The sequence below is a fragment of the Salvelinus sp. IW2-2015 genome, linkage group LG4q.1:29 (assembly GCF_002910315.2).
Source record: "Salvelinus sp. IW2-2015 linkage group LG4q.1:29, ASM291031v2, whole genome shotgun sequence".
Lineage (NCBI taxonomy): Eukaryota > Metazoa > Chordata > Actinopteri > Salmoniformes > Salmonidae > Salvelinus > Salvelinus sp. IW2-2015.
This window is the reverse complement of record NC_036842.1, coordinates 3,968,173-3,994,641: the sequence shown is the minus strand read 5'-3', so window position 1 is coordinate 3,994,641 and position 26,469 is coordinate 3,968,173. Positions and strand designations below refer to the sequence as shown.

Genomic DNA, 26,469 nt, shown 5'->3' with positions numbered 1-26,469 from the left:
GCTACATCCGCAATAACATCTGCTAAACACGTGTATGTGACCAATACGATTATGGTTGTTTGATCAATAACACTGTAGAGTTCCCAAATGTAAGAGGACTCCCGTGGTGTTTACATATTTGCAGAAATCCATTCAGGTGTATTTTGTGGCTTTTGGCAAATGCATTCTAATGATCTAAAGTCGCACTGTAGCAAATGCATGTAAACACACAGTAAGGTTGAAAGTGTATGATGACAGGCCCATGTGGCAAATGGCTTGTTTGTATAAAGGCCTACTGTAGCTCTGATTGGCAACAGTGTCTATTAATTGTATATGTAATCCCTAAACATTCTAAGAATTTAAGTTGTTGCTTGTCAGATTTTTTGTTGTTGTGTGTGTTATATTCTTCCTGGGGGTGTACATTAACAGATTTTAATAAGATTTCATGTTGCTAAAACACTGTCAGTTCCACTTTAAATGCAACCATTTTTCACACACATAAGTTATTTTCAAAGAGATGGCTAACAACAAAGTGCTGCAATAAAAAACACAGTTCCACTCACCAGATTAGTATAATTTGAAACGTAACTTCTTGTGAAAGTTATTCTTGCAAAGGGAGAAGCTAACAAATTAGCAACACCGTCCTCTTTGATAACACCTGCTGCAGCTGGTGCAAACTAGCCGACAACAAAAGCTAGCTAGACCTTGGGAAAATTACTGCTCATGCCTGGTGGCCTTCAAGATCGCAGAAGTTTCCATGTGTTTTTGTAAAAAAACAGTCAAATCAAATCAAATCTATTTTATATAGCCCTTCGTACATCAGCTGATATCTCAAAGTGCTGTACAGAAACCCAGCCTAAAACCCCAAACAGCAAGCAATGCAGGTGTAGAAGCACGGTGGCTAGGAAAAACTCCCTAGAAAGGCCAAAACCTAGGAAGAAACCTAGAGAGGATCCAGGCTATGAGGGGTGGCCAGTCCTCTTCTGTCCCACCCAATAAGTCAAAAAGTGATTGGTTGATTCCACTGTCACTCCAAAATGTCGGCCTAATACAGTTGAATGGCAGATGCCRTTATCTAGCTTCTGATGGCCTAGCCAATGGCTGACTTAGGTAGCTAGATTTATCTTCCTAGAGACCAGCAAAGAAAAATCCTGATTGGATATTTTTTCTTCTTCAGCGTTAACCCTTTCCTTTCCCCCCAAAAAATGAAGAAATTAAATCAGAACATCATCGATTTGTTCTTGAATCAGTCTTGCTTTAGGTGGTCTCGAACACAACACTGCTGTCTTGTCATTATTATTATTATTATAGGATCTGAGGAAGAATAAACAAAACATTACACATTGTTAAGTCTCTCGTCMCAGCCTTAGCATTAGCTGATTTAGTTCTCAGTGCCATTATCTACATATTAATTACACCAAATGACTACAAATGCCCTTATTAGTCCCCAAAGTCCAACCATGGTCAGCAGGTCTCCAGTGTGCTGAGGTCAAGCTGTCCCTCCTCAGCCTCTCTGACCTTTAGGTCATCAGGGACTTGACCCCTGACCCCTGACCTCTACCTCAGAGTTGGGTCACCTGCATCCTCTGGTAACATGTAAGCCTGGGGGGTCATAAGGTTTACCAGATGGTGATACATAAAGATCATTATTCACATGAACTAGTTCTATACCCCGAGGCGTAGCATATCAGCATACCATAGGAGATTGCACAGAAGTATATCCTGAAATCGACACTACACGTTTTAATCCTCTTTAAAGATCACCAGAGTCACCCAAACAACACACAGAGAGATTTGTGAACCTGAGAAAATAGGAAAGGATTGCACTATCCCTGAGTCCTTGACCAGAGTGAGGTCCCTCAGAGCAGACACTAAATCCAACGCACACACTGACAGGATGCAAGTGCACAGTGGAGGAGAACGTCATGTCATTCGCTGCACCATCTTGGCTCCACACAAGGAAGAAGAGATGAGGCACAGATAGCAGGGCAGGGTCTGCGTCTGGCTAGGACTCCTATCTCCATCGTGTGGTGAAACATACGCCACTGCACCTCTATGTGCTGTGCTAACGCTCTACTGTCCTGTGATGAAGGGTTCGTGCAGAGTCTAGAGGCTTTACTGTAAGCTTGGGATTGGTTTATCTGTTGATCTGACTGGGATGGGACCAGACGACATGCTCCTTGCTTTGTATTCTCGCTATCTTTGCCCCGCCACACTCCCTTCCCACCTTACGTAATACTTGTGATTCTACATCATCCTTACTTCATCCTCTATCTGCTAAGCTCCTATTTGAATTCCAGCTCTACCTGCACATGCACACATGCACTCACACACAGACACACACATCACCAGCCCCTAGTATTAATGGGCTGTGTGGCGGACGGTATTGGCAGTGTTGGAAGTGGAGTCGTCTGCGTCAGTGATCAACGCTGTTTGTTGCATAGATCGACGATGAATTATCCTTTCTGTTTACTCCTGAACTACTGTCACGCACACGTATATATACACACACACACACACACGAATGCGCACGCACACACAGGCATAGGAACAAAACAAATCCAACACAAGTACCTCAATACAGTGTTTCAAAGTAACCCCAAGTCTCCCCACACTGCCATACTACCAACCCTCTCCATACCAACCCTATCAACTCACTAATCCAAGAGGTCCTAAGGCAAAATGTGACCAAGGTGTGATCGCCAGGGCAACAGAGAACTCCTACAACTTTAACGCCGGGGCAACAGACCACTCTACAATTGATGCAAAGCTTCTAATCTAATAAAGGGTCGAGGGCCTCCGAGATAGAGCAGAGAATCAAAACCCAAGAACAGTCTTTGTTTTTTCTCCTCTTCCACCTCCACTCTCCAGCCCCCCCATAACCTAACTGGCATCGCTGATCCCAAGTGGAGTGACTGACCCTGGGGCACGGATGGGGAGGCACACCCCTCTATCCCCTTCACCTCCCAGGAGCTCTGGACGCGGTTGACTGTTCTGGCGTGAAGAGGACTGGCAAGCTCTTAACAACAACGCCCTGCGCTGTGCTGTACTGTGCCAGGCAGCTAAAGCTGGAGAAGCTACTTAGCAACCAACTCCCTTGTCCTGGAAAGAGAGAGGGAGGGAGGGGGAGAGAGAGGGATAAGGTAGGGATAGAGGATAAAGGGATGAAAGAGACAGATGAGGGTAGGATAGTAAGAGAGAGAGAGAGAGAAAGAAAGAGGGGGGAAGGGAGAGAGAGAGGGCAAGGAGACAGGCAAGAGAGAGAGAGAGCGGGAGAGAAAAAGAGAGGGGACAAAGGAGAGCGAGAGAGTGAGAGAGCGTAAGAAAAGAGAGAGGAAAGAAAGAGGGCAACAGAGAGCAGAGCACACCTGCTGTTCAGTCAGCTGCGTGGAAGAGAAGAGGAGGAAAGAGCACACCATGGAAGTCACCTTCAAGTTCCTGGTCCCTGTGTGTGTGTGTGTGTGTGTGTGTGTGTGTGTGTGTGTGTGTGTGTGTGTGTGTGTGTGTGTGTGTGTGTGTGTGTGTGTGTGTGTGTGTGTGTGTGTGTGTGTGTGTGTGTGTGTGTGTGTGTGTGTGTGTGTGTGTGTGTGTGTGTGTGTGTGTGTGTGTGTGTGTGTGTGTGTGTGTGTGTGTGTGTGTGTGTGTGTGTGTGTGTGTGTGTACTAAGAAGCTCTCAGGTAGAGGGGCTGAGGAAGAGGACTGCACCACTGCTGACACAATGACGTCAAACTGTGAGATCTAGTGATAGCAGAAAGTGTTAAAAGATGTATCACATTCACCATCATGCTATAATTTGCCAACATGTTGTCTTGATTGAACGAAAAGATGGTTAACACTGTAACACCCCTAACCACACAGATATTGCCTAAAAAATGTCATGCAAAATCTCCATTCAAAACCCTTTAATGCTCCCATTGATTCTCCCTGCTGGTACATTGTGTTGGGAGTTGTGCCACTTGCAGGCTGGGACAAGCCTAAAGAGAGCGAGAGAGAGAAAGTGTTGACGAACCAGCTAGAGAGGTAGAGAGAGGGGAGTCCGAGTCGTGTGATGAATGCTGATTGATGTCACCCCCGTGCTAATGTCTAATGTCTGACTCACTGTAGAACAGAGTTGATCATCCATAGAGAGGCCTGTGTGGGGGAGAGGAGTAGAAAGAATCTAACTTCACTTTACCCACAGACCTAATTCAACGGGGTAACATGGAGCGCTATTAATCCACTTTTTAGACAAGATATTGCATACCAGACACCATATATGGAGGGCTCCCGAGTGGCTAAGCGGTCTAARGCACTGCATCTCAGTGCAAGAGGCATCACTACAGTMACTGGTTCGATTCCAGGCTGCATCACATCCGGCTATGATTGGGATTCCCATAGGGCGGAGCACAATGGGCCCAGCTTCGTCTGGGTTTGGCCGGTGTAGGCCGTCATTGTAAATAAGAATTGGTTCTTAACTGACTTGCCTAGTTAAATAAAGGTTAAATATAAAAACATATATATATCCTGATGCCTAGTCACCTATACATATCTACCTCTATCATTCCAGTATCCCTGCACATTGTAAATATGGTAGTGGAACTGACTGACGTTTTTGTTCTACCCTATGTTATTTTTACTATGACATTGTTATTGATTACTGCATTGTTGGGTTTAGAGCTTGCAAGAAAAGCATTTCACTGTACTTGTGCACGTGACATTACAACTTGAAAATTGAAGACCAGAGATGCAAAACAGCACTCAAATAAATAATTCACGCCAATGTTTTTCACTAAGTTAGAACTGAGTCTTCTCTGAGAATAGAGAATAGATGATCAGGTCTCCCTTCCCCAGACATCTCTGTTTATTTGACGGTCGGTGAGCAGCTATACTCCTCTTTTTTCTCATCCCTTCGCCTGTCACTCCCCCCYCTCTCTCTCTCTCGCTCTCTTTGTCCCACTCTTTCCTCTAAGGCAGCAGAGTGGGGAGGTGTGCAATACAGGAGGAGGAAGAAGGCCATGTTGAGTAGAGAGAAAGAGAGAGTGCGAGAAAGAGAGAGAGAGAGAGAGAAATGGAAAGAGAAGTTTTCTGTGTGGATGATCTAATTTTCAACACAATGAGTGCAATTCATCTATAACCCACGGGGTCAATTAATAATACGTCTTCATTTTACATGAACTAAATTATATGTATCTCAAGGTTTACAGACTGTAATATTGCAGGTGAGGAAAGCGAGGTCAGTATTTCCGTGAGTTTCTCTATATCTGTCTTCATCTCCCTATGTCTGTACTGCTGGCCGTACATCGATGTGGCATTGAGGGGGACCTATTTCATCTCACAAAATGAGACAAGGAAGGGAGGAGAGATGGAGGTGGTGAAAGAGAGAGGAGAGGGAGGTAGAGAGGGAGAGCGAGCACGTTCAAGATCGGAGAGAGATGAGGAGAGAGAGAGAGAGAGAGAACTATGAATCATTGACATCTTGTTGTGGTCTGGGTGAAATTAGACCAACACACACAGAGAGATGGCTGTCAACAGCCCTATGAGAACATGTGGGTACACACACACACACACACACATACACAGGAAAGGAAAGGTGGGTACACACACAGTCCAAGGTGACACTAGCGACGTCTTAGATTCATTAACCAACTAGAAGCAGGAAGGGAGCACTGTGCAGCAACATCACAGATCAGACAGCCCTGGAACTGATGAGGTGACACAATGTTAGGAAAGCTTCTCGCTGGATGACTAACCAAAACTTAAGGGAGATAGCAGTCGTATAATAGAATTTAATAGATCTTAACTGTCCATCTGAGGAAGGAAAATAGACGAAGGCTGATGATGGATCAGACTTCAGTATTCAGTGACGCTGAAAGCCGTGCGCTTGTGCAGGTCTGAAACCATATTCTCGTACAAACTCACTGACAGCCCTGAGCCTCATAACAACCCAGTGCTGTCTCACAACCTCCCCCTCCTCACACCCCTCTCCTTCTCCTCCTCCCTCCTTCTCCCGCCTCCCGCCTCCCCCTACAACCTCCTCCCCCTCTCCTCCCCCGCCTCTCGTCTCTATCACATTGGTTCTGTGATTGATGCCCAAGCTCATAGAGAGTCGAGGGCTCGTACGTCAACAGCCGTTGTCACGTTACTAGTTATTACCCTTCACACAGGCTGTCAGAGCAACCCGTGTGCCAACCAAGCTCTTAGAAAACCCAATAAAAACAGGAATTGAGAATATCACACATACTCACGCACGACAGCATGCACACACACGCGCGCACACACACACACACACACACACGCGCAAACACAGTGCGCATGCAAGCACAAACAAACACACAAGCAAAAAGCCTCATAAAACCAGTTGATTCCAAGAATAGGCCTGCATCTCAAAAAGCTGCGGTGTTGTTGACAGGTATGTGTGTGTGTGATCAATAAAAAAAATCAGTGGATGACCCTGGGATTCTATGGGATGCCACCAAAGATTTCATAACAAAAAATGATCCAACTGCATTTGCGTCTGGGTTGAATAAATCCAAATGTAAGAAGATGTCAGATGAGCGTTCTAAGACCAGGTAGGTCTTACTCTTTCCAAAGTCAAGACAGAACTTCATTTATTGATAAGACAGAGAGCAAAATTTGCCATCCATTGAGTTAGTCTCAACCATTACCTCTGTGGTCATTGTCCTGGTCGTTTACTGGCCAACAAGCTACACAGCATTGATCAATTCGCTGATTTAGCAACTACTGAATCCGAAACGGGAATTACTATCAGAACCCAAATGAATCGATCAAAGACTCCCRCTTCTATAAAGAACTGTACACCTCTGATTGTTAATCCACACCAAGCCAGATTAAGTCCTTAAATCCTAACTCCTCTTCTCAACAGAAAAAGCCACCTCGCTGGGAGCCCAAATCTCTCTCAGTGAAGTCAAAAAGGGCATTGCATAGCATGAATAAAGACAAATCATCGGGATGGGACCGTATTCCTCCTGAGGTCTGTTAAAAATGTTGAATCAATTAGGTCCACTATTGCTCGAAATGACTAACACAGCAGTTCACGAAGGTCCATTTGGGAAAGATGTGAATACAGCGCTAATTTCTCTTACATTAAAAAAAGGTAAGGTTGCCACCTAATGTTCTCCATATTGTCTCCTATCTTTAATAAACACCATGTCTTTAAACTGTCACCCAGTTTCAAGACTTAATTACCCAAATTGGTCCACGTGGACCAAAGTGGGTTTGTTAAACATTTATCCTCGGATAACGTCCTTCGACTGTTACGTATCTTAGATGCTTCATCAGAAACAACATTTCCTTGGGCTGTATTGTCTCTCAATGCWGAAAAAAGCTTTTGATAGACTAGAAGGGACATAATGCCAAGACTGTGCAAAGCTGTCATCAAGGCAAAGGGTGGCTACTTTGAAAAATCTCACATTTCAAATATATTTTGATTTGTTTAACACTTTTTTCGTTACTACATGGTTCCATATGTGTTATTTCCTAGTTTTGTTGTCTTCACTACTTTCTACAATGTAGAAAATAGTAAAAAATTAAGAAAAACCCTGGAATGAGTAGGTGTGTCTAAACCTCTGACTGGTACTGTAGTAAAATTCATTTTTGGCCATTTTTTTTTCTAACAAAATGTTATCTAGAATAAAAACTGTACAACATATCAACAATTCCCTCTAGGCAAGTCTGGAGARTATATCKAAGGATAACTACACAACATTTGATGAACGCAGATGCTTCTGAAGCTGAGAGAAATGAGTTTGCATGTGGTGAGAGTCTGACTTTTGGGAAATGGCCGTTAAAGACGAGTACACTGCATTTAGACTACCAAACCGCAAACACCTATTTAGACACAGTCATCATGTCTTCAAAGTAAGTTACTAAATATAGTACAATATCTAACACTATCTGAAATGGACTATGATCTTTGAAAATGTGTCCATTTTAACTTAAATGGATATTGTACCTGTAACCCCACCCCCAACAAAAAAAATAAAACTGGAGCAAAAAAAGTGTGTGTGTGTTCTCACATTGGTGTTTGGTTAATGGTCAGGGTTGGGTAGGTTACTTTCTAAATGTAATCTGTTACAGTTACATTGTATTCAGTAACGTAATGTTTGGATTACCCAAACTCAGTAACATAATCTGATTACATTCGGTTACTTTTAGATTACTTTCCCCTGAAGAGGCATTAGAAGAAGACAAGAATGTATGTTMCCAATTGAACGACATCTATTGCAGGATAAATCAATGTTAAWGTTTACATAGYTGGCCATATATGGATGTTACATTTTACTTTATGGGTTGGTTATGTAGGCTTCTTCGAACCCATCACTTTCTATCTACATATAATAATACGATTCAATTATATCTTTACATTAAAAACCAAAGTCCATCAGAATTCCAGTCATTCCAATAAATGTTACACCCCTTGATCTTCAAGAATAGGACTTGGAAATATGGAAGTATAGTTTAGCCAAATTGTTTTACCTGAGAAGAACCCCAAAACTAAGGATTTACTAGCCAGCCCTACTCTGTTGTTTATGATTTTGTTGTCATGGAGGACTGATTGGGCTCATTGATTTGAGTTGAAAAATAGATGCTGCGCTCATGGAATGGCATGCTTTGAGCACTACTGAAAAGTGCTATTTACATGTGAAAAATGAATGTCATATGCTACATTTGCTATAGGCCTATTGTTTATCTTTTTGTTAGTGACACTTTGATATCTTGATAATATGCAGCTGTTTAAAGGGCAAATTCACAGATTAAACAATAACAAAACCCAGTCTCTGTTTTAGTAAAAAGCTGAGGGATGGGCCTGGAGAAATGTAACCACGCTCAGATTAATAGACAGAGCTATGGATGCAAGGACTGACCATCCATGATATCACAATTGTTGTTTTAACCATGTTATGAGGCTAAACAGTGTTTGTTTACATTCACACTGTTTACAAACATTGGGGTAAAACAAGCTTATATTTTGGGTTCTCGTGGAGTGTGACAGTTGAACTAAGCTCGTGAGGCATTTTGTCACGTTCTGACCTTAGTTCTTTTGTATTTTCTTTGTTTTAGTGTGGTCAGGGCGTGAGTTGGGTGGGTTATCTATGTTTTGTGTTTCTATGTTGGGTTTGTCGTTTGGCCTGATATGGTTCTCAATCAGAGGCAGGTGTTTGTCATTGTCTCTGATTGGGAACCATATTTAGGTAKCCTGTTTTGTCTTTTGGTTTGTGGGTGTTTGTCTTCCGTGTCAGTGTTTGTCGCCACACGGTACTGTTTCGTTTGTTCACTTTGTTTATTGTTTTGTTCCAGTGTTCAGTTTTGTTTATTAAAAAGACATGAACACTTACCACGCTGCGCTTTGGTCCGATCCTTCTTCCACCACAGACGATCGWTACACATTTAGATGTTATATTCTTCAAGAATCAATGGATATATACTGTATATATATATATATAATTTATAAATCCAAAAAGGGATGTAGCAACTACAGATTGCCCCTTTAAGTCTATCAAAAGTGTGCAACTTTGAGCATGTKTCCATTAGGTYTATGGATAACTTTCTTTATCAGCGTGAATTAGATTGAGCAATAAAAGCCCCACTTTTATTCCACAGGTTTGGATCCGCGCTATGCAGCTGCTGCAAGAGAGCATTTTTCACTGTCTGTCCACTGTTTTCTAAAACAATGATTGATAGGCAGCTTAAACTTCTTGGATTCAACCATTATTGGGTTCAAATAAACATTTAGATTTGTGAACTGCCGTCCACAACAAGAACAATCCGTAAAGAGAAAATAGCTAAATGAGAGAGCAGCAGTGTGATTCACATCAATGTGCCATGTAGATATCAATAATAAGTGATATCCGTATCGCCGTAGACTACACCACTGCTGTCATCCTTACCTCCAAGCATTTATTAAAGTTAGATAATCTTTGGATGCCGACAGCAGTCGCACCATTGGAAGACATAACTTGGACTGTAGCCTACAAAAGCCGATTCCTGCTCTTTTCCCGCGATCCATCAAACACATTTGGTGTGTCATCATAGTGGTCTCTGACATCATAGTGGTGGTCTCTGACATCATAGTGGTCTCTGACTTATGATCAGACTCACTCAGGTGRAACAAACTTAAACYTKCGCCTTTTTTCAATGSTRATTTGAATGTCATTGAGAAAATAGAGAAGTGTCAACGATTTTTTTTCGCAAACATCCTTTCAGAATTTAAAAGCAATCCTCGAAGTAATCATCCAGTTTTTCAAAAGTATCAGTAATCTGATTACATTATTTTTGCTGGTAACGTAACGGATTACAGTTACCGTTTTTTTGAAATCCCTTACATGTAACGGATTACATGTAATGTGTTACTCCCCAACCCTGTTGACGGTTGATACATTGTTGATACATTGCCAGTGTACTGGGGGGTAGGCAATAGATGCACACACAGACCCAGGTTGCTCCTAGACACACAGGAGCTGTGTGTGTGTGCATGCGAGCGAGCGTGTGCGTGTTTCAGCCATCTTGCCTCCTATCTTCTGCTCCTGCGTTGGAGGCAGACAGGACAGAACAGAACGGTGTCTGAACAGTGATACCCCTGCCCGATATAGAGCCGTCACTCAGGCCCTGTCTGGCTGTCTGGGAACAACCTGGGTCACACACACACACACACACACACACCACACACCACACACACACACACACACACACACACACACACACACACACACACACAACACACACACACAACACAAACACGCACACACACACACACACACACACACACACACACAGAGCCCCTATTCTCACTCCCACATATCTCCCCGTCACCTCACTGAATCACACACATAACGACAATAACCTCACATCATGTTCACGTTGGCGAACACAGATCAATATGGCCTTCTGAATGCGATGATAATTTATAGATCCATGTGATGCATCATTAAACATTGAACATGAAACATCATTAAACACGGTACCAAATGGCACCCTATTCCCTATATAGTGCACTACTTTTGACCAGAGTAGTGCACTATATAGGGAATAGGATGCCATTTGGGACGTTGTTAGTAAGGCATTCACTGTGTACTCATATGTAATTAAAGACGGTTTATAATTCTGACAACACCTAATTTGACATGCACACATATGACCAATTTGTCCGTAGTTCTTTGTTTAAACATGCATGTACTCTAAGTTGATACGCTGGTAATAACTAAGCACTCGTTGGGAGCCTGATTCATCTTCGGAAACAAAAATATAAATGCATCATGTAAAGTGTTGGTCCCATGTTTCATGAGCTGAAATAAAAGATACCAGAAATGTTCTATACGCACAAAAAGCTTATTTCTCTCAAATTTTGTGCACAAATTTGTTTACACCCCTGTTACTGAGCATTTCTCCTTTGACGAGATAATCCATCCACCTGACAGGTGTGGTATATCAAGAGGCTGATTAAACAGCATGATCATTACACAGGTGCACCTTGTGCTGGGGGCAATAAAATGCCACTCTAAAATGTGCAGTTGTGTCGCACAACACAATGCCACAGATGTCTCAAGTTGAGGGATTGTGCAATTGGCATGCTGACTGCAGGAATGTCCACCAGAGCTGTTGCCAGAGAATTKAATGTTAATTTCTTTACCATAAGCTGTCTCCAATGTCGTTTTAGAGAATTTGGCAGTACGTCTAACCGGCCTCACAACCGCAGACCATGTAACCATGCCAGCCCAGGACCTCCGCTTCTTCACCTTAGGGATCGTCTCAGACCAGCCACCCGGACAGGAGTATTTCTGTCTGTAATAAAGCCCTTTTGTGGAGAAAAGTCATTCTGATTGGCTGGGCCTGGCTCCCCAGTGGGTAGGCCTATTGCCTTCCCAGGCCCACCCATGGCTGCGTCCCTGCCCAGTCATGTGAATTTCCTAGATTAGGGCCTAATGAATTTATTTAAATTGACTGATTTCCTTATATGAACTGTAACTCAGTAACATTTTTGAAATTGTTGCATGTTGCGTTTATATTTTTGTTCATTATACAGTACATTATAATTAGCTGTATTCCCATGTTTTCTGTGATAAAGATGGTACAGAATCTCAATTACGGTCCTATTCTTATCCTATCCTTATTAAATGTAAAAAATGTAAATATTCTTCTTCTGACATTGAGGTTTCTGCATTAGGAAGCATTTACATGACACTACATTTTTTGTGGCTGCCATTTTAGCTCCCCATTAAAATGACATGAGGAATATTTCATCAATGGTATGTCACTAAAAGTCTACAATTTGAACAATATTTTTTTTTTAAATCGAAAGGGTGTCCCAGCTCTCAAAAGGCTGCTGAGGGGAGAACGGCTCACAATAATGTCCAGAACAGAGCAAATGGAATGACACCAAACACATGGAAAGCATGTCTTTGATGTATTTGATACCGTTCCACTAAACCCGCTCCAGTCATTACCACGAGCCCGTTCGCCCCAATTAAGGTGTCACCAACCTCCTGTGATCTGTAGGCTACATTAAATAACTTACTGTTGATTTATAGCACCTTTGATGTTACCGCTCTGAGACAGAGTTTATGTGGGGGAACAATTCAGGCTACCAGTCCAAAGGTGCATGGTTTTGAGTGGATGTTGACTGGAGCACAGAGAATGAATTCAATACAGGACCTTGCTCTGTACTTATGCTGTATCTCTGCTGCATTCTAGTGTTCACTTAGAATACTGCAAGTAAAAACCGGATCCATAAAAGAGCTTTCTACACCTCGAACAGAATTGTTGAACACAAGCAGGTACACCTGGCTGACATAGATACCCACGTAAACAAGCTTGGAATGTAAGTAAAGTAGCTATAAGCTATCTAAACTGAACTCCAAACATTTCGGCACAAACCTATAGGACGAGGCACTTTGCACTTGTCTCAGATAACGCCACCAGGCCGCCAATCATTATGCAAAGTAGCCCATACTAGAGAAATGTGAAGTTTGAAATGAAGTCCATTTGCTAATATGGGTGATTGTTAAATTAATGGGATAAATGATGGCTAAAACCATCAAAATAGTAGTAGTAGTTTAAATTATAATAAAAAAACGGTGGTGCACATTAACGTCATAAACTTATCGTTATCGCATCAATTCAGGAAATTTACCGCGATATCGATGTTTGTCCATATCGCCCAGCTCTAAAAGTAAGTGTCATTTCAGCTCTTAAAAACATGCACAACATGTTCCTCATTATTTGACATATATATATATATATAGCTTCATATTTCCATATGGAGGAAATTGAAAACTCCGTAAACAAATACTTTAATGTTTTTATTATGCTGATGCTTTTTACTGTCATAGACAGTCTGTGGGGAAAGCCTTTCGTCATATCATTGGACTCACTGTTCATAGTATATCTTCACTGCATGGAAATCTGTATTCGTAAGTGTCAGATTGATGGGCCTAGAATCAGATATACTGTAGCCATCTCGTATGTACAAACGGTCCCTCAACAATTCACTAGTGGTCCCAGACTCCCAGGATAAAATAACAACAACAACAGACCAGAGATCTGATAGGCAGCTGGGGCTTTCAGTTTCATTAAGAAATCATTCATTATTAACTTCAGTCTGTGGGAAAAGGTCTCACATGCAGGCAGAACTATCAGCCTCTGTCAGGCACTGTCTGTTACATGCAGGTAGGGCCGGTTGTCAACACCTAAGATTGGCACACGCACATCCACACGCGCACACACACCGCTGCACTACTTCTGTATAGCCACAATACAGTGACATGCTACAGGCTCCTCTACTCTCACCTCCCCACTGGCTAACACAGGAAGCACAGAGGCCTGTCTACGCAGCTTCTTCTGCGTGCATACATTTACACATCTGCCTTGTGGAGCGGAACTGAACTGAACTGTGGCTAGATAGAGGAGAGGTTGGTTGGTTAAAGGAGTGGTTAGTTCCTGCTCTTAAAGACAGTCTACTTGGCACCAGAGATCGAGCAGCTCTCTGCTCTCTTCCTCCCCAGTCAGTTAGTCAGTAAGCCTGAAGTTGGACCCCACAGCCTCACCATGAGCGGAAAACGGAAACTGAGTGAGTAGCCTACTACGGTGTGTGTGGAGTACCACTTCAGTGTGTGTGTGTGTGTGTGTGTGGTTAGAGGCTGAGGATTCACGTTAATCATTAACTCAATGCACCTCTCTTACGATCACGTCATGCTAGTGACAGTAGTATGCAGAGATCTGTGTTTGAGACACCTGCCATTCCTCTCACTGGTCTCATGCAAATGAAGCTTTAGACAGTACAACACCAAAACAAATATCTACAGTCTATCTTTTTAGGCTGACCTAGATACGGTCTTCTTTCTGATGAATAAATTAAGAGGGACATGGTAAATAATGCACTTCTGATCTAGTTGAAGGGTGGGCTACAGCTGCTAGCCTACACCATTGCAATAACGTGAGTCATGACTATAGACCATGTACATGTACATACATGACAACACCATAGACATCATATACTAAAGCAATAAGGCCCGAGGGGCTGTGGTATATKGGCAAWATACCACAAACCCCAGAGGTGCCTTATTGCTATTATAAATTGGTTACCAACGTAGTTAGAGCAGTTAGAGCAGTACAAATAAATGTTTTGTCATAGCCGTGGTATACGGTCTGTTGTAAGCTGATTGGCTGACAGCCGTGGTATATGAGACCGTATACCACGGGTATGACAAAATATTTATTTGTACTGCTCTAACTACGTTGGTAACCAATTTATAGTAGCAATAAGGCATCTTGCGTCGCGTTGCGTCGTGCATGAGAACAGTCCTTAGCCGTGGTCTATTGGCCATATACCACACCCCCTCTGGCCTTATTGCTTAAATATACCACGGCTGACAGCCAATCAGCATTCAGGGCTCGAACCACCCAGTTTATATTGTATTAGAATGTATACGCTATATACATGTATATGATAGGCTATTATTGGTCTTAGGTCCTGACCTCAGCCTGGTTTAAGGGAGAAATTAGGTTTATTTTTGTACTTCACTGAGGGGAAGAGGAGGAGGAAGTGTGAGAATACCACACATGCGTGCGCATACACAMCACAGGACTTCCAAGATGCAGCAGCAGCCCGCACAGGAAACAGTTCAGTGTCATTGGTTAACTGTAACCTTTGAATGTGCTTTACTCTACAGCGTAGATCGATAATATGGAAGATGTCACAGCTGCAAAAGTATCCTTTAGTGGTGTTACAGGCTTTGGTTTTTCTGTTTATATTTCGAGGTTGGACATTAGCACGTTAGCACGTTGGGCGCACCGATTGGTGTCACCTCGTTTCTCATTAGTCAGAAGGTGTTTCACCTGTGCTGTCCCAGGTGATATTTAAGAGCGGCTGGCCCAGTGCTCCAGTTGTGTTGAGAGATGTGGAAGGTTAACACCTTTAGTTGGCTCTCACTATTTGATTTATTWAAAAAAAAATCTATCCTTTATCTGATCTTCCTGTTTTCATTTTCTCCACTTTTTGGTTTTGGTCTTTAAGTATGGTGTGGGTTTGTATTTTGTTTGTCTCTTCTTGGGCAAATTTAGTGGGCGCTCGTGGTGGGTGTCTTTTATGTCCCAGTTGTTGTTGCTAGTCAACATTCAGTGGACACCCCCATTAGTGTCKTTCAGAACCCCTCCTAGAACCCCACCAGTTTCGTTTTGGTTGTTGTCAGTGACTCTTTTTTTTAGTTCCCCTTCTGTTTTTGCGACAATTTTTGGGTTTCTTACTGGGGAACGTAATAGTGGCCACTGCCTCTTTGAGGATGAAGTAAAGACAAAACATGTAGTTTCTGTTTCATTCTCCTATCCAGTACAGTGCTGACTGTCCCTTCAGAGTCTATTTTATTATATTTAGTTCTGGTGGTTCTGTCTGAATCAGAGTTCTCTCAGTAAATGGTCTTTATACAGAAACACACATGGGAGTCTAGAGTAAGTGTATAGAACAATTACTTTGAAAGTTTAGGAGCCTACTGTAGCCTCACTTTCTGAAATCACAGGTATTAAAAAGCAGGCTAAATAAGAAATACAACAAGGCCTACATTCCCCATCACCACCGCGTCATCATGTGATGTGCCTATCATCAAGTGAGATGTTTTCCCTCCATTTCCCCCCACACTAACGGACTAATTGTGTGCAACAAACATTGTTAATTACCCTTGCAAACTTATGGCTAATCCTATTGCTAATCACTTCAAACATTATGCTTTTGTTCATGTCAATTAACAAATGTCAGTCTGGTAATCAAGGTTATTATAGTTTTGTTTTTTATATTTGTTTTTATTTCTATTAGTTTTTCGATCTTTATTTGAAATTCAGTTTAGTTTCAGTCGGATCTTATTTGCTAGTTTTTATTTAGTTGTATAAACATTTTTATATTTCGTTTTTTTAAATATTTAGTTTTAGTTTTAATTTGAGTGTTCGGGACTGTCACGTTCTGACCTTAGTTTCTTTTTATGTCTTTGTGTTAGGTTGGTCAGGGCGTGAGTTGGGGTGGGTAGTCTATGTTCTGTTTTCTATGTTGTTATATTTCTATGTCTGGCCTGATATGGTTCCCTATCAGAGGCAGCTGTCGATCGTTGTCTCTGATTGAGAATCATATTTAGGTAGCCTGTTTTCCCCATTTTGGTTGTGGGTGTTTGTTTCCTGTTTTTGTGTTTGTGTCACTATTCAGGACTGTTTCGGTTTTCGTTATATTTCACTTTGTTATTTTTSTATTTTGTCATGTTTGGTTATTATTAAAATATGACGAACACTTACCACGCTGCATTTTGGTCCTCTTCTCCTGCACCTGACGAGAATCATTACAGGGACAGTAATGAAAATAATGACTGGGGGCCAKTTGTGTTGTATAGTGTCTTTGTTTTGTGTGTTTTTTGGGATGTCAATTCTCGCAACCGGGGGCCAGTAATACGATGTGCAAGTGACATTTAAGATACATATACAATTATATTAAGTTGTGGAKGAATTTACTGCCTGATGCCTTTTATGAAGTTTTTTCTCTGAAAATTGAGCTATGTTTTTGCCCATTGAAAACCATTCAATAAGCCTACAAATGTTCAAAAACTACAAGGCTACTTCCTGGAAAAGAYGTCACTTTCATACATAAGGGGCACATTCAGCAGGATGCAATGTTTTGGAACGTTCAGATAKGTTWKTTCTAYRTAGAAMWAACMTGCCTCTGACATGTAGAATACGGAATCACATCAGCTCTAATCATGGCATTTTTATCTGCAACGTTGGAGAACGTTTGGCAACTGAACGTAGCCAAGGTCTTGGGTCATGTCAAAGGTTAGGTTAAATTGGTGGAAGGAAATTCTCGCTCGCCGATGTTTACGCCAATGAGGTATAAGGGTTTACACCATTTAAATGCTTTTTAACTTTAGTAGTGCATGTAAGAAGAATCCATTTTGCTACCTAGATAATTTTTCCYTGATAGCTAGTAATGGCTAGTGATACACAAGCTAGGCCATTTTAGCTCTCGAAAACCCTTGATTTCCAGCGGTTTGTAAGAAAAAAGGTTTCCAAAAACATACTGCAAGTGATGCGCGTTAATGTTTAGAGCAAGCGTAGGGCTCTTAACAAAACTACCACGGTCAGAAGATACTATCGTCAATAGGCGCTAAAGTAGTTAGCGTCTATGAATGGGGTAGGCCTATTTGAAACATAGCCATCTCCTGGCAGCATTTACTTGCCAGATTCAGTAGCTTGAAACCCCACCAACAATTTTAAAAAACGTATTCAACTTTTGCCCAAAGCTTWGGGGGAAAAAAACAAACAAAACGGAACATAATTTATTTTATTTGAGTTCGTTTCAGAGTCAAAGATAATAGTTTCCGTTTAGTTTTAGTTTTTCAAACAGGTTTGTTAATTCTTTTATTTTATTTTACTGAATTGTTTTTTCATGATTCATTTTCGGGTTATTTTTCATTTACTCTATTAACCTTGCTGGTAATCATGTMATTTACTTAGCAGTGTTTATCTCTGTTTGAAACGTCAAACTGTTCTAGTCACCACACCATTGTGAACTGGCTCGCCGGTAAATTCACGACTTTATTCAAATACAATTTTATTTGTCACATACACGTGTTTAGCAGATGTTATTGYGGGTGTAGCGAAATGCTTGTGTTTCTAGCTCCAACAGTGCACTAATATCTAACAAGTAATATCTAACAATTTCACAACAATACACACAATCTAAAGTAAAGGAATGGAATTAAGAATATCTAAATATTTGGATGAGCAATGTCAGAGCCGCATAGACTAAAATACAGTAGAATAGGATAGAATACAGTATATACATGAGATGAGTAATGCAAAATATGTAAACATTATTAAAGTGACTAGTTTTCCAATTATTAAAGTGGCCAGTGATTTGAAGTCTATGTATATAGGCAGCAGCCTCTAATGATATGTGCTATCTGGAATCCTTGGGATGTCCCTACCCCATTGAAGTTTACATTTATTTWAATTTTATTTAACCTTCATTTGATCAGGGAGTCATACGGAGACCAAGGTCTCTTTTACAGAGGATCCCTGATATACATAAATTACAGAAAATACACACATCAARATATAAATAAGAAATGCAAGCAGAAAGAAAAACACAGTCTTAAAAAACAAACCCATTCGTCAGGAATAAGGGCCTCAATCAGCATATGGGCCTGTAATCGAACCCACAAATACTGATGCTCCAGACACTCAACTAGTCTAAACAAGGCCGGTTTTATTGCTTCTTTAATTAGTACAACAGTTTTCAGCTGTGCTAACATAATTGCAAAAGGGTTTTCTAATGATCAATTAGCCTTTTAATGATAAACTTGGATTAGCTAACACAGTGTGCCATTGGAACACAGGGATGATGGTTGCTGATAATGGCTCTGTAAGCTATGTAGATATTCCATTAAAAGTTACACTTACAAGTAATACAATATGTATTTCTGATCATTTGATGTTATTTTAATGGACAACAAAGTGCTTTTCTTTAAAACGGACATTTCTAAGTGACCCAAACTTTGAACGTAGTGTATATTTTTTGTAAATGTTTTTTTTCTTCAGGAATGTTTGGAGATTCTCCGTGACCCATTTTCATATCATGGATAATTCCATTATCTGATTAGAAAATGTTGGACCTTCTGTAGCCCATAGAAACACTTGAATAACACATTAATAAATGGCACAAGACAGTATAGAAAAATCATAAGGATAAGGTTTTGAAGTGAAATATCTTAGTTTTTTGACACATTTAACCCTTTTATTTTTTTTGCACAAAACGACTCTATATTCCATAAAAAATAATGGCAACCTGTACTTTCAGAGGAGTCCCATTACACTTTTGGGGTCTTAGAGCAAAACGGAGAACACCATCGTGTTCACGAGAGTGTCACAACTTCCGCCGAAGTCGGTTCCTTTCCTTGTTCGGGCGGCGGTCGACGTCACCGGTCTTCTAGCCATCGCCGATCCACCTTTCATTTTCCATTTGTTTTGTCTTGCTTTCCCACACACCTCTGTTCTCCCCATGTCTGTGTGTGAAATTGTTTGTTGTAAATTGTTTGTGCACTCTGACTGGTTCGCAACAGGTTATTTTGTACCCATATTTTGTTCTGGGTGCCGTTGGTTTTGCATATTAAACTGCTCCGGTTATTACCCAGTTCTGCTCTCCTGCGCCTGACTTACCTGCAACCAGTCACGCACCTCCTACAGAATTTCACACCCGAAATATGGAGTGTGATTCGTCTCGCCCTTCCCCGGGAGTACGATGGGACGGCTGCACGCTGCCAGGGTTTCCTGTTGCAGCTGGATTTCTACCTGGCAACCGTCCACCCGGCCCCTTCGGGCCGTGAGAAGGTGTCTGCTCTCGTCTCGTGCCTCTCGGGGAAAGCCCTGGAGTGGGCCAACGCCGTGTGGAGAGAAGGAGATGCGGTGCTGGACCATTTTGAGGATTTCACCCGCCGCTTCCGGGCAGTCTTCGACCACCCGCCCGAGGTTAGAGCGGCGGGTGAACGTCTTGTCCATCTGAGGCAGGGGACGAGGAGCACCCAGGAGTTCGCGATGGACTTTTGGTGGACCTGTCCATCTGGCTGGATAACCTGCTGGCTACCCGCGGGCGTCCAGATCGGGGTCGGTCGGTTCCATCCCCCGGCACCACCGCTCCGATGCCCATGGAGATGGGAGGTGCTGCGCTCAGGGAGACCGGAGGAGGTTCCGTCTCGTGCACCATCTGTGGCCGCAGAGGTCACACTGCCGGTCGGTGCTGGGTTGGTTCTTCTGGGGATCGAGGCAGCAGGCAGGGCACTCTGGCGTCACCCCAGGTGAGAAGGCACCATTCTCACCCAGAGCCCTCTGTTGCACACATGTTTTTGTATGTTACTTTTCCTGAGTTTTTTTCCCGCGTTCCCAGCATAAGGCGCTCGTCAAATCAGGCGCGGCTGGGAATTTTATAGACAGATCCACATTCGCCCATAGGTTAGGTAACCCCATTGTTCCAGTGGCTATGCCCTTCCCAGTTCACGCCTTAGACAGTTGACCATTAGGGTCAGGGTTGATTAGGGAGGCCACCGCTCCTGTGGGCATGGTGAGGCAGGGGGGTCATTGACTCTCCTGCATTTCCCGTGGTGCTAGGCCTACCCTGGTTAGCTTGTCATGACCCCACTGTTTCATGGCAATGGAGGGCTCTCACGGGCTGGTCGCAAGAGTGCTCGGGGAGGTGTTTAGCGGTTTCCATTGGTGCTATTACGGTGGAAAGTCCAGACCAGGTCTCCACCGTGCGCATTCCCCCCGAATATTCCGGGATTGTGCGATAAATCTTCTGGTAGACGCTGCACTTCCCAAGAGTCACGTGTATCCCCTGTCACAGGCGGAGACGGTGGCTATGGAAACATATGTCTCCGAATCCCTGCGTCAGGGGTTCATTCGGGCCTCTACTTCACCTGCCTCCTCAAGTTTCTTTTTTGTGAAGGAGGAGGGAGGTCGGCGCCCGTGTATTGACTATCGAGGCCTAAACCAGATCACTGTGAGGTACAGTTACCCGCTACCGCTCATAGCCACAGCGATTGAGTCMATGCACGGGGCGCGCTTCTTCACCAAACTAGATCTCAGGAGCGCTTACAACCTGGTGCATATCCGGGAGGGAGACGAGTGGAAGATGGCGTTCAGTACTACCTCAGGGCATAATGAGTAACTCGTCATGCCGTATGGGTTGATGAATGCTCCATCAGTCTTCCAAGCCTTTGTAGATTAGATTTTCAGGGACCTGCACGGGCAGGGTGTAGTGGTGTATATTGATGACATTCTGATATACTCCGCTGCACGCGCCGTGCATGTGTCCCTGGTGCGCAGGGTGCTTAGTCGACTGTTGGAGCATGACCTGTACGTCAAGGCTTTTTGGTCACCTGAGGGCTCTGTTTACCTCGGCTCCCGTGCTGGCCCATCCGGATCCCTCTTTGGCGTTCATAGTGGAGGTGGACGTGTCCGAGGCCGTGCTCTCTCAGCGCTCGGGTACGCCACCGAAGCTCTGCCCCTGTGCCTTCTTCTCGAAGAGGCTCAGCCCGGCGGAGCGAAACTATGACGTGGGGGACCGGGAGCTGTTGGCTGTCGTCAAGGCTTTGAAGGCGTGGAGACATTGGCTTGAGAGGGCTAAACACCCTTTTCTCATCTGGACTGACCACCGCAATCTGGAGTACATCCGGGCAGCGAGGAGACTGAACCCACGCCAGGCAAGGTAGGCCATGTTTTTCACCCGTTTTGTTTTCACCCTTTCTTACAGACCAGGCTTCCCAGAACGTGAAGGCAGACGCACTGTCCCGGCTGGGGGCGCCGGTAGTGTGGGACCTGGACGCGGACATTGAGCAGGCGTTACGTGCAGAGCCCGCTACCCTCCAGTGTCCCGCTGGGCGTCTGAACGTTCCGTCTGCTGTCCGTGACCGGCTGATCTTTTGGGCCCACACGTCACCCTCTGGTCATCCTGGGATCGGTCGGACGGTGCGCTGTCCTAGTGGGAAGTACTTGTGGCCCACTTTAGCTAAGGACATGAGGGTTTATGTTTCCTCCTGCTCGGTGTGCGCCCAGTGTAAGGCTCCTAGGCACCTGCCCAGAGGTAAGCTACACCCCTTACCCGTTCCACAATGGCCTTTGTCGCACCTGTCGGTCGATTTCCTTACCGATCTTCCTCCCTCACAGGGTAACACCACGATCCTGGTCGTTGTGGACCGTTTTTCCAAGTCCTGTCGTCTCCTCCCTCTGCCCGGTCTCCCTACGGCCCTACAGACTGCGGAGGCCTTGTTTACACACGTCTTCCAGCACTACGGGGTGCCTGAGGATATAGTGTCTGATCGGGGTCCCCAGTTCACTTCGAGGGTCTGGGGGTCTCGATCAGTCTTACCTCGGGTGTTCACCTTCAGCGGGCCATGCTGCGCCAGAAAGCCAGCTCAGACCATCACCGCAGTGAGGCCCCGGTGTTCGCACCGGGGACCGGGTCTGGCTCTTGACCCGAAACCTGGCCCTCCGCCTTCCTTCCTGCCCCTCCGCCTTCCCTGCAGGAAGCTGGGGCTGCGGTTTGTGGGGCCATTTAAAGTCCTGAGGAGACTGAACGAGGTTAGTTACAGGTTACAGCTTCCCCCCGATTACCGTATTAACCCCTCGTTCCATGTGTCTCTCCTCAGGCCGGTGGTGGCTGGCCCTCTCCAGGAGTCTGAGGTTCGGGAGGTTCCTCCGCCCCCTTTGGACATCGAGGGGGCCCCAGCGTATTCCATTCGCTCCATACTGGATTCGAGGCGTCGGGCGAGGGGCCTTCAGTACCTCCTGGAGTGGGAGGGGTACGGTCCGTAGGAGAGATGCTGGGTTCCGGTGGAGGACGTGTTGGACCCTTCAATGCTGCGGGAGTTCCACTGTCTCCGTCCGGATCGCCCTGCACCTCGCCTTCCGGGTCATCCCCGAGGCCGGTGTCAGCGCGCAGCTGGAGCCGCGCGTCAAGGGGGGGATACTGTCACGACTTCTGCCGAAGTCGGTTCCTCTCCTTGTTCGGGCGGCGTTCGGCGGTCGACGTCACCGGTCTTCTAGCCATCGCCGATCCACCTTTCATTTTCCATTTGTTTTGTCTCTTTTTCCCACACACCTGGTATTTAACCCTCTGTTCCCCCCATGTCGATGTGTGAAATTGTTTGTTGTAAAGTGTTTGTGCACTGACTGGTTCCCGACGGGTTATTTTGTACCCATATTTTGTTGTTCAGGGTGCCGTTGGTTTTGCATATTAAACTGCTCCGGTTATTACCCAGTTATGCTCTCCTGCGCCTGACTTCCCTGCAACCAGTCACGCACCTCCTACAGAGAGTCTCATCTTAGAGTGGTCATATTAGTTAGTAGGCCAAACCGCTCGGACGCTACAGACGTTTTCGTGRGAAGATAGATTTTCACGATGTCTCCTGGTCTGACAAACAGCACTATAGCTCTGCTACTTTCTCCTGCAGTTGCGGACGGACAATATAGGCGGACGGAGACGCAGCCCATGCGAAACAGATATTTCTTGTTTAAACTGATGGATTTTGATTTGTTTTTTAAAATTATGTTACTTAGGCACGGGTGCGTCAATAGACTCTTAACTAAGCAGTGTGTTAATTTAACACTGGTTCCAGTGTGCATATGGTCCCAACTTTTCAGTGTTGATTTAACACTGGAGAATTTGCTGTGAAGATGCTATTTTTATCTCGCTCGAGTTGTTTTGATTATGAATTTGCKATCACAAAAGGGGTCCCCGTTTTTTGGGAGTGGTCTGAGTGGGGAGGGGAAAACTGAAAACTAGCTGTTATTGGCAGAGAGGTTTGAAACTCTCTTTCTTATTGGTCCAATAAATAATTTACTCCCTGGCGATGTCACCATGCAGGCCAAAACTCCATCCAACCAAAACAGGCAGGAATTTTAGGCGGTCATTTCGAACAGTAAAAGGGCATTATCATCATTTTGACAATTTCACAGTATTATTCTAACCTCATAGTGTGGAAATATATATAAAACAAAGGCAAATCAAATGACTGCACTGGGCCATTAAGTCATTGTTGCCATTTGGATCTGGAGTTTGTACATTTTTGTAAACACGTCTTCAGAATCATCTGCACTGTAAATAGACTAAATAGCCTACCACCTATTTTGCATTTGATCTACTGTCTCAAATGTTGYTGCTCCACACCAACTAAATAGGCTGCTAGTGCAACACATCACGATCCTCGATATTCAATTGAAATAATTGTTTCAAAAGAACGAGTTAGCTCATACACCTCAGACAGGCGGTTTCCATTCCTGCCCAGTGTTTATGTATTGTTCCCCTGGACCCAGAGAGGCTGTTCCGGCTCTGCCACCAATGGTCAATCTGACCTTGTTATACTGTTAACTTTGAACAGCTTGACGTTTCTGAAGAAAATGAAAAACCTATACATGCCAGCAGTCACCTCTTGCACTCCAACAACCCAGCCCAGGGGGTCACGTTCCAAACATTCTAGAACATACTCAACATTCTAGAACACTTAAACGGTGTATAAAACCAATCATGTGAGGAAAGCAGAGACAACAGACTATATAAAAAAAGAGATTAAAACATTAAGAACCGATTGCTGACATGCAAAACATTTTTGGGACTATATCAACAATGGATTAATGAAACAAATACCAAATGTTTTTGAGTGGAATTTTATTTGAAGAGCATTCCAGGGTACTACTGTAAATGTATGACATTATCTGTCTTGTCTCCCTCAACAGGTTTAAAGTGGTTTGGGATTCTCCCTAACTTCTTCCGTCGCAGCTCATTGTCTGACAAATCCGACTCCAAGTCGTCCTCCTCCGAGCCTGATGGGGCTGGGGCTCTGGACGTGGTATCCTCCACCATCGATGTGGAGACATTTGTTGACGACATGGATATGATGCATCCATGCACATTCAGCTCCGCCCGCTCCAGCGACAACTACACCCACATGGGCACCTTTCCCCGCTTCCTCCTCAGGAAGAGAGACAAGAATGGGAATTCTGAGAAAATAGGGACCAAGAAGATCAAGGAGAAGACAGGGGCAAGGCTGGGCAGGAGTCAGAGCCAGCGGCCGGCAGGGGACCGTGTKTGTAGCGCTCCCCTGCTCATGGCACTATCCAGCCGGCCTGGCTCCAGGAAGGACCAGCCTCTCTCACCTTTATCCAGCCAGGCTGGTCCTGGTCCAAGGCCCCAACGGGACCAAGGGCTGCCTCCCATCCCCAGAGGAGGATCACYCGATAGGAATGAACATGGAGACCCACAGGCCCACTGTGAGGAAGAAGAACCACACCAAGGGCAGCTTATGTCAGCTCAGGATGTGGGGTCTAGTACCTCTAACGCCCCTCCGCTCACTTGTGAAGACGTCTCCAAAGAACACACATTCACCACTGATCAGGGTGCATCTTCAGATACAGCTTCAACTGGTGGGGCTAGAAGGAACCTTGCTACTGTTCCTGGTCAGTCTGATTTCATCTCATCATAGAGCCAGGGCTCTAACATGCACCTGTTGTCCATCAATAATGATAAGCCGGGGGCCTCCCGAGTGGCGCAGTGGTCTAAGACACTGCATCGCAGTGCTAGCTGTGCCAATAGAGAGCCTGGTTTGAGTCCAGGTTCTGTCGCAGCCGGCCACGACCGGGAGACCCATGGGGCGGCGCACAATTGGCCCAGCGTCGTCCGGGATAGGAAGGGTTTGGCCGGCAGGGATGTTCTTGTCCCATCGCGCACTAGCGACTCCTGTGGCGGGCCGGGCGCAATGCACACTGACACAGTCACCAGGTGTACGGTGTTTCCTCCGACACATTGATGAAGGCTGGCTTCTGGGTTAAGCGGGCATTGTGTCAAGAAGCAGTGTGGCTTGGCTGGGTTGTGTTTCGGAGGAGGCACGGCTCTCGACTTTCGCCTCTCCCGAGTCCGTAYAGGAGTTGCCGCGATGGGACAAGACTGTAAACTACCAATTGGATACCACTATTTACTAAAAATAGTAAAGCACCCTTTGCTGGCCTGTTCTGAGTGATATGAAGGAGTGTTTGAAAATTGTTTTTGAAAAAATACAATGCTATTTTTCAAAGAACAAGTTAACTACTGACTTTCAGCATGCATATAGGGAAGGATATTCAACTTACAGTATACTGYACTGACTCTGATTGGCAAAAAAAATGAATAATAAGATAGTTGAAGTTGTATTGTTTCAAATCAAATGTAATTGTAACACGGTCTACACCTGTTGTGTAGACCTTTTTCACTAAGGCCTACACAACAGGTGTAGACCTTAGTGAAATACTTACTTACAAGCCCTTAACCAACAATGCAGTTAAGAAAAATACCTAAAAAAATAAGAAATAAAAGTAACAAATAATTAAAGAGCAGCAGTAAAATAACAATAGCAAGGCTATATACAATAGCAAGGCTCTGTACCAGTACAGAGTCAATGTGCGGGGGCACCGGTTAGTTGAAGTAATTGAAGTAATATG

At 44.2% G+C, this 26,469-nt stretch overlaps 1 protein-coding gene across 1 annotated transcript in view; it reads left to right on the top strand.

Annotated features, from left to right (window-relative positions):
* Positions 1 to 13,923: 13,923 nt before the first annotated feature.
* Positions 13,924 to 26,469, top strand: part of LOC139025179 (uncharacterized) — a 64,041-nt gene continuing 51,495 nt past the window's right edge. Inside the window, exons 1-2 of the mRNA XM_070440254.1 lie at positions 13,924 to 14,041; positions 24,733 to 25,452. Coding sequence (XP_070296355.1) covers positions 14,020 to 14,041; positions 24,733 to 25,452 — 742 coding nt within the window. The 5' untranslated portion in view covers positions 13,924 to 14,019. The remainder of the gene's footprint in view (positions 14,042 to 24,732; positions 25,453 to 26,469) is intronic.